The sequence below is a fragment of the Rutidosis leptorrhynchoides genome, chromosome 2 (genome assembly GCF_046630445.1).
Source record: "Rutidosis leptorrhynchoides isolate AG116_Rl617_1_P2 chromosome 2, CSIRO_AGI_Rlap_v1, whole genome shotgun sequence".
NCBI lineage: Eukaryota > Viridiplantae > Streptophyta > Magnoliopsida > Asterales > Asteraceae > Rutidosis > Rutidosis leptorrhynchoides.
The window spans coordinates 62,663,437-62,672,130 of record NC_092334.1 but is presented as its reverse complement, the minus strand read 5'-3'; the positions used below and the strand labels follow the sequence as shown (position 1 = coordinate 62,672,130).

Genomic DNA, 8,694 nt, shown 5'->3' with positions numbered 1-8,694 from the left:
TATCATATTTTGTTAACACTTAAGATATTGACAGTGTTCAACAAACTTTTAGCATTAATGAAAAAGGCTAACAATTCAGTATTTCGATCTTTCGTGTTATTATAGGATGTGATGTAATTAGTTTATGTGACTTATACTCTAATGGTACAGGTGAAACTTCATTATTGAATACATTAATACTATTTTTAATTATATAATAAAATTGATTTTCTTTTTAAGTTTCTATTTTAATGCATATGAATTAATGGTAATATCTATCTATCTATATTTATCCATTACGTATGAAAGCTTTTGAATATATAAATGAATTAATAGTTAAATTCATTATGGAATACATTATTACTTTTTATTAATTATATAATAAAAATTATTTAACCTTTAAGCTTCTATTAATGTATGTGAATTAATGGTAAATATCTACGAGTATCAATTAATGCTTTTAATATAATGAACCTTCTAAGACGGTAACAACAACAATAATAATAATATTCAATCTCGTGCCTATAGACATGATTTTAGGGATTGCACATGCGGGCGACGGGCACAGATTATACCCGCGACCCGTCCGCCAGAACTTTTACCTTATCCGTTGGTTTAAAAAAGTATAATAAAATATTTGTTTTTAGCGTACACATTTAGATTAATGCAAATCATTTTCTTTTTATAAGAGCATTCCGAATTATGACACATTTCTTCAGATTAACACATTATCACATCAGCTACCATTTCAATCTTATTTCTTTCCTATCACTAACCTATCGCATATCACTCCCAACCATCACATTCTCCCTCAAACACTATAAATTAGTTAATTGAATTACATTACAGATCTTAAACAAAATGTACAAGTAGTTACAACTATTTCATCCGTATCCGTGATGAAAAAAGCAAAAAGCTTAACATCCACGAAATGAAAGACAAAATGACATTGGCTAAACTTTGATGATTCGTTGCCAATGATGCCCAAGTTTGGCAAGCATATTGATGTTTAGCATCGATGATGAGAATGCTCTAAGACAATTATATGATTTGAAAAAGGATATTCTAATTTTCTCACCCAAATTCTACTTTTAGTCGTGAGAAATTAGTGCGTGCGTGCGTGCGTGATATAATAAAATACTCCATAATTTTAAACAATTGAATTTATTCACCACTCAGTTCGCCCAACTATCAAGTCGTAGCCCGTTGTTTATCGGGTTGTATTCGGTTTGTATTTGGTTTAGTATCCGTCTTTATCGGGTTGTATTCGGTCTTGTATTTGTTAGTTTGTTTTAACGTTTATCGTGTTGTTTGGAGAGGCTCGTTTATAGATAGTTTGCGTTTACTTAGTTGTTTTCTAGGTGTGAGCTCCCCCGTCACCGTTGTTTAATTGTATTCCTTGTTGAGGGCGTTTTTCTTTGGAAAACGGTCTCGTTTCTATATGAGTTTTAGTTATTTTTACCGGAAAAAAATCAAGCCGTAGCCCAATTCTTGAGCGAACTCAATTGCCAAATAATTTCAACAATAGTGGCCGAGAAAATTGCTTGCATTTCTCTTAAACTCGATACCAATTTTGTCGATTGAAATTGTCCATCGAGTTCACCCAAAAATTGAGTGACCAACTTAATTTTGGAGCGATTAACTGCTCCACCCCTAAGCTACTGAAGAACAACGGACTTAGGGAAGCCGACTCAAAGGTGCGCTCAGTCCAGTGAGTAAGGAATAAGTTTGCGCTTGAATTTCAGTGATGATTTCGAGGAACTAGTGGTTTAAAGGAAAAATCAGCTACCAAAAACTAAATTGATGTGGGTAAAAAATATTGACTGTTAAAAGGTCAAAGGAAGAACGTACATACACACACCATATAAGCCAGCTATATATGAAATTGTTTGGAAGGTTAAAGAATGATGGAAAGAAATTGGGCCAACCTTGAAAAAAAAATCTCCACGATATGTCCACGGCTTTGACTTATCCATTTCTTCATATATAACTACTTTTCAATAGCATTAAAATATAACTTGCTTATATAATCTAGAGATGGACACATTACTTAAATAGATAAAACTAGACAAATTTGCTCAAATAGTCCCAGTGTTTTGCCATTTGTGCAGTTTTAGTCACTGTCATTTATTTACTGCACAAATAATCACTCAATTAATGTTTTAGTCCCAAATTCATACTTCATACTAAAGGAAATTAACTGTCCGTTAATTTTCAGACATGTGCCCATCACGTGTGTTTGTTATAAACCCTACGAACAATTTCATTAACCACCTCTTCAACTTATCTGTCACGTAAAACATCATACCAAAGGAAAAAATTGAACAAATAAATTTTCAGTTTGCATAGCAGTATCACGATTAATGATCCTTTCGAAACCTCAGAATTCTGAATACGATTGAATAGCAATGATATCACCATCATCGATTAAGGTCAGGTAATGCTTGCGCTGTTACCACTATATTTCCTGTAATTCCCTTACTCCATGAATGGTTTTTATTAATTGATGAGTTGTGGTTCAAATTAGCGTGTGTTAGGTTTGGTATAGAGTGTTGTTCAATTGGTGTTATTTATGGCATACCGATTGATAATAGGCTTATGAGTTCAAAAATTAAGCTACATTAGAATTTTACCCTTGATATGGATTGTTAGGTGTATGATTTGCAAAACTTAGAAATATAAATACGTGAAGTATAATCGACTACTTTACATTGAATATTTTAGATAGCTTAATATGTTCACCACCTGCCTTAATTTTATATGTATGAAATTTAAACTTAGATTGGTATGTCAATTAGGTCAGAAGTCCCAATATAATATATTTTGAAAACACACATGTGATGCAGGTCAAAGATGTTAGATGGGATCCAGATATTGGTGGTCAAAATATGCATTTGCGGATGGTGGAATACTTTAACAAACAGGTTGGGAATGGTGTTGATGTCAGACAATCTCCTAAGACAATGGCCAAACTAAAGAAGCAGGTTAAGGGTACAAAGGAAATTCTTAGTGCCACTTTCACTCATTCCCGAGTGACATCAAACTGTGTATTAGCAGAGTAAAGAGTCCGTGTGTATAATCGATATTGAAGATGATTGTTTTACCTGGACATAAACAAGTAATGCAGTTGTGTATAAAACTGTTTATCCATAAAACTATATTCGTAATGGGTCATAGGTAATCTGTATCAAACTGTGTTAAAATGGGATTCAGTTTGAGTTAACAAAGGTCAAGGAAAAAAGTCAAAATGTATTCAATAACAAATATACACCTGTATCAAACTAAACAAAATTCATCAAGATCCATAATTAAAAACCTAAAAGTTATTTTTGGGAAGATGGAGAGGTGGTCAATGGAAGTACATTGGGTTTATAAAAAAGCACGTGATGGACACATGTCTGAAACATAACGGAGAGTTAATGGTCGTTAGTATGAGGGATGAATTTGGGACTAAAATGTTAATTAAGTGACTATTTAAGAAGTAAATTAATGGCAGTGACTAAAACAGCAAAAATGGTAAAACACAGTGACTATTTGGGCAATTTTGTCGATAAAACTATGTGATAAATCAAGTACAAATAATCAACAATAAATCAAATACTCCGTAATACTAGTGTTGTAATTGATTGTCATCATCTGCCCCTAGGGATGGTTTAAGGTTCGGATCCCTGTAATATAGTTCGGGTTTCCACCCGAAAGCGCGTATGTGCGTGGCAAATGAGAGTATTTGATGCCAATTATTGTCTTTCAAAAAATAAAAAATAAAAAAAATAATAATAAAAATAATGTTGAAATTTGTACCTTGATTTGGAAGCAGTCATGAGAGCTCATTGCAAGTCTCCACGGACATTTAACGGCATGGAACATTTTCCCACCCGAATCCCCGCCGTTGTACAGAGTAAATAGTAGGACACCCGACTCCAAAAGGGAAACCGGAGAATGGTTATTTGAATTAAGATAAAAGAACAAGTGAACAAAAACAACGACGAAAGAAGCGTAAAAAACTAGTTAATAGCCCTTTTCTATTAGCAGAAGAGTTGAAAGAATAAAAGAAGTAATCTCTAAAAGGAACCATATATGAATTAAACTCCAACCTATTATCAAAGATCACAAGTACATACATCGTAGTAGCTGCAGGGCTGTATAAAACTGTAATCTTCATTGATCAAAATCTTTCAAACTAATCGTCATCTTCAGAATCTGTATTTCAATTCATTTGTACAGCTGGTTAGTTAGTTACTTGATCAACCAAAAAGACAGCTATCTGTATCAAGCTGCATATTTCAATAATCACTAAACTAGCGTTCCATCAGTTAAGCTAGTTTACATCACATACAACTAAAACATTTGTTAATCGGATACTTACACTAGCACAACTACATAAAATACATCACTTCTTCACCAACAAAGAAAAACACGCAAAGAAAATTTTGCGCACGATGTTAATTATCCAAACAATATCTTAATGAAATCACTAATATTACAAGTGGAAGGTTATATTAGCCTATACTGTCTGAGCAAATTAAGAAAAGATGGTATGCAAGGTTATATTAGGCTATACAGAAAAGAACACCCCCTTCGCATGAACAGGTGATTTGGTAATTTTTTCGTAAACGAACCAATACAATATTTTTATATTTGTGTATTCTTGAAAATTGCAACGCCTTTTGGAAAGAAAAAGACATGCAATAAGAATCAATTTGTACAATGGTATTAGAAGTATGATATTTACCGGATCGGATATCTTCTCCAAGTTCTCCTCTATTTTTGAGCTGTCTCATAATCATGTTAAAGATGAGGATCCACCAGTATATATGGAAGACGAGTAGATTCAACAACATGGTATTAAAGACGTAGTACAAGCTCATATGGTATGGTTCTGACGGCCTCAGATTGTCAAGAAAATGGACGCTGCCAATACCACCAAACAAACATTATTATTATAAATGGATTAGACGCATTGACACAAACAAAAGAAAATTACAAAAAAAAAAAAAAAAAGATAACTATGGGGACAAGATAACCTTGAGGCTCTTATGCACCAAAATGGAAAGATTGCGAGTCTGAGTATAAGCCATGATACAGCAAACATCCCAAATAACACACTTGCACCGAGTTCATTACCCATGTATTTGAACATCTTAGCTCCTTCAAGCAATACATCACTTGCATCATGTACTGCAAGAACTACAGATCCAATTCGAAACAACCTATCATAATCAAACAAATGCAGTTTATAATCTGAACGAATTTGCCCAAATATATTATAATAAAGAGAGATGACCAAATTATACCATCAATGAGAATTATAATTGTCATTTATCCTGAAACAAAGTCCTAAGTAAGATAACATTGTGGTAAAGTTGGTGGGTGGGTGTGTTTAAGGACTACAATTAAAGAAAGGATAAAGAGTCATTATAGATTAGTATCATTAGTCACAACTGGAATTTTAAATCTCCAATTATATCCTATCAATAGACACTTTAGTGTTCCTATTTCCCGATTAATCATGTTGAGAATACGTGATCTCAAGATAAAAGATAAATTACGAGAAAGAGCTTCAATTACGCAACTAACAATACTGCTGCCTTAGAAAATTATTGACGTTCATATATATTAATATAACGCTACCATACAAAATTGTTTATATCCTGCTAAACTACTAGTATTTTCTCCTTTATACACATGAAATACCATCAAAGCATATATAACAAAATCACTTTGGACTAGTCAAGAAAAACTATAGAACAATTCCTCATAAAATATTTTCTTTGTTACAGATTTAAGATGACAAATAGGGTATGTTGGTTTCCAGTAGAGTACTTTTTTTGTGCAGCTTTCTTTTTAGACATATTATGTTTCGAGAAAGGTCGAAAGGGTATATATATATAATAATTTACAAGTCTGCACAAAAAAATATGACCTCCAATCAAGAATATGATAGAATCCTATCAGCAAGTTTCTACAGTCTGACTTTCTTCCTTAAAACATAATATATAACCTTTAGATAATCTACGCTTATAAGCTCTATTCTAGTTTGCAGAGTGTAGACTTCTTTTTACTAGCATTCAGATATTGATAACTTTTCACTGAGCGTTAGATTCTGTGATTACAGCTAACAGATGGAAATTTTATTGTGTTGGTCAACAGTTGTTCACTCTGTTTCTTAATTGGTCCATGAATCAAAGTAATTGCAGGATGCTGATACACATGCCAGTAGGCTAAGTGGGTGCATGGCTACCAATTCTTTATATATGGTTAAAAAGGATTGTACTGTAAGAATTGGTTATTGCAAGTGGCATCAGTTGGTTTGGATGAACCACCACAAGCAATGTGTCCCTACCAAAATATTTACCCTTATGCTAAAATATCTCAAAACTTTCTTTTTTGGCTAAAAAACAATAATATAAGAAAACGATCCAAAGATCAACAAGGTACAAACCGATACAACATGAAACAAAAACTAGCCTAGTCAACTAGCACAACAGACAAGCTAAACCGAACACAACCTAACCATCAACAGGGTAGACAATGGTTAATAAGGCTAGCAAACCAAACGACTATGGCTACAACCAAAACCCGTAGTACCGGCCAGACTAAAAGCATTTCCGACGAAATACTGATAAAATTATGAATATTTAACAGAGATATAGAAGTGGACAGGGTACAGATTGTCACTACTGGGGTGACTTAATGGGTTACACTTTAATATAATACAAAATGTATTAGAATATCATGCTTATAGAAGTACCAGGCATTTTAACTAGAGCAACAATGAGTAATATTTTATTCGGAAAAAAACAAGTATATGTTTGATTTATTAGCACAACAAGAACATAAATGACAGATACCTGGTAATATAGGAGTAGCCAATCAAGAACACAGTTATTATGTGATGAGACATCATAACAGAGAAATCTTTCCGTCGAGTTTCCCATAAAAGGAGGGCAGCAATGCTATAGATGTAGAACCCACATTGGCACATATACACAAGCTCTAAAGAAAACCTGAAATTAAGAAAAAAGATATTACATCCATTGAAAGACAATACTAATAAACTCTCTAACTTATGCAAACATATATTATTCACTCACTTTATCCTTTGACTTTCCCAATCCCTAAAATATGCTGTTATGTCTCTAAACCAAGGTTCGCGATAAGTAATCGCCAGAACACAAAACTCAAGAGTCGCATAATACGTAAACTTCCACATAGATTCTGTAAGTTTAGCATTTTTTGCTCTTGCAGCTTTATTCATCTTCAATGAAGTGTCCCCCTTTTTCGTCAACCATATCGACAATCTCTGAAAAAATAATCTTATACCTCAATAGTATCATATAGCGTCATAAGAAATAGCCTCACTTCAATCATCACAAAATCCAAATGACTATTATCATCTTAATAACAGAGCCACACATAAATATTTCATCCTACACTAATAACTAATAGGATCTAAAAACTAAACAAAATCCAAACAGAGCTGTATATTAATCAATCACTTATTCTTTGGTACATACATTGCAACAAATACATACATACACATACATAATAATATTAAGATTAAGATGAATCATTAAACCTGAAGTACATACATTGCTAGTAACTAATTACAGCACGTACATCAACATTTCATCATACATTACATTAATATGAAGTAACCGGCGCATTCAAATGAATCACAGTAATTAGATATTGTAAGGTTAATATATAGATAGATATATAGATACAAAACAGTAGATATAAAAAAAACCTAAAGTAAATTATTACTTGTAAGTAGAAATTAAATAGAAGAAACAGTAACGAAAACCTAAATTGAGTAAACAAGTAAGTGAATCTTACTTGATAAATGTATCTATCGAGCAAAAATCTGGCAATGAAAGAAGCAAAAGCGAAGTAAACAGCAAAAATAAACCGCCATGAAGTCGGTACAACGTCTTGATTCCAGATCGATTCCATGGAATTTGAATTGAATTGCAAAATGTAGAGGTTAGAGAATTAATAATGCACATACATTAGTTGAATTTGAATTCTAATTAATTGTTTGAAATCGGGGTGAATTATGATACAGGGAGTGAAGACGCAGAGAAGCAGGGACGTAAAATTAGGGATTTGAGGGAGAAAATGATTGAGGATGAAAGTGATGGATCGAAGTGGCGGGCGGAGGTGTGTGTGTTATTTGTTGATTTCATCAAATCAAATTGGGGACACTTTTTGTACCCTACTAATTAAGGTTAGCCGGAGTATTTTTATTAAAATGCATAATAAATCTTAGTTCCTCACATCATTTTCTCTAGCTATTACTATAAGAAAATACGGGGTACTTGTTAGATCACTCTTAACCATGACGGTCCGTCATGAAATTACGGAGTGTCACATTAGCGTCACATCAGCACCTTCTTCCCATAACTAACCAACCACTAAATACTAACAACCATGACGTACCCATCACCCACTTCCACACACCCACTAAATTAATTAATTATTTACGGGTACAAGTTTAAAAAGCATTATGTACAACAAAAAATTGCTTTGCTTCCGTGATCGAATTTGTTGTGCAACGACATTTTGGAGTACGGGTCTTCAACGACGGACCAAGGACTATTTGTTGGTAGTGGAGTCCTTGAAGGGCGGAGGTGAAGGACGGTAGAAACACGGAACCGTTACTAGTCGTCTTATTAGCGTATGAATTTAAATTAAAATCTTTTATGAAAGAAT

At 33.2% G+C, this 8,694-nt stretch overlaps 1 protein-coding gene across 1 annotated transcript; it reads right to left on the bottom strand.

Annotated features, from left to right (window-relative positions):
* Positions 1-3,818: 3,818 nt before the first annotated feature.
* LOC139890936 (ceramide synthase LOH2) lies at positions 3,819-8,131 on the bottom strand. The gene is made up of 6 exons (XM_071873868.1): positions 7,819-8,131; positions 7,074-7,282; positions 6,831-6,986; positions 5,004-5,189; positions 4,712-4,890; positions 3,819-4,179 (listed from the first exon to the last, which is right to left on the bottom strand). Exons 1-6 carry the CDS (start codon positions 7,933-7,935, stop codon positions 4,160-4,162), a joined length of 867 nt encoding a protein of 288 aa, XP_071729969.1. The 5' UTR covers positions 7,936-8,131; the 3' UTR covers positions 3,819-4,159.
* Between the last annotated feature and the right edge of the window lie 563 nt (positions 8,132-8,694).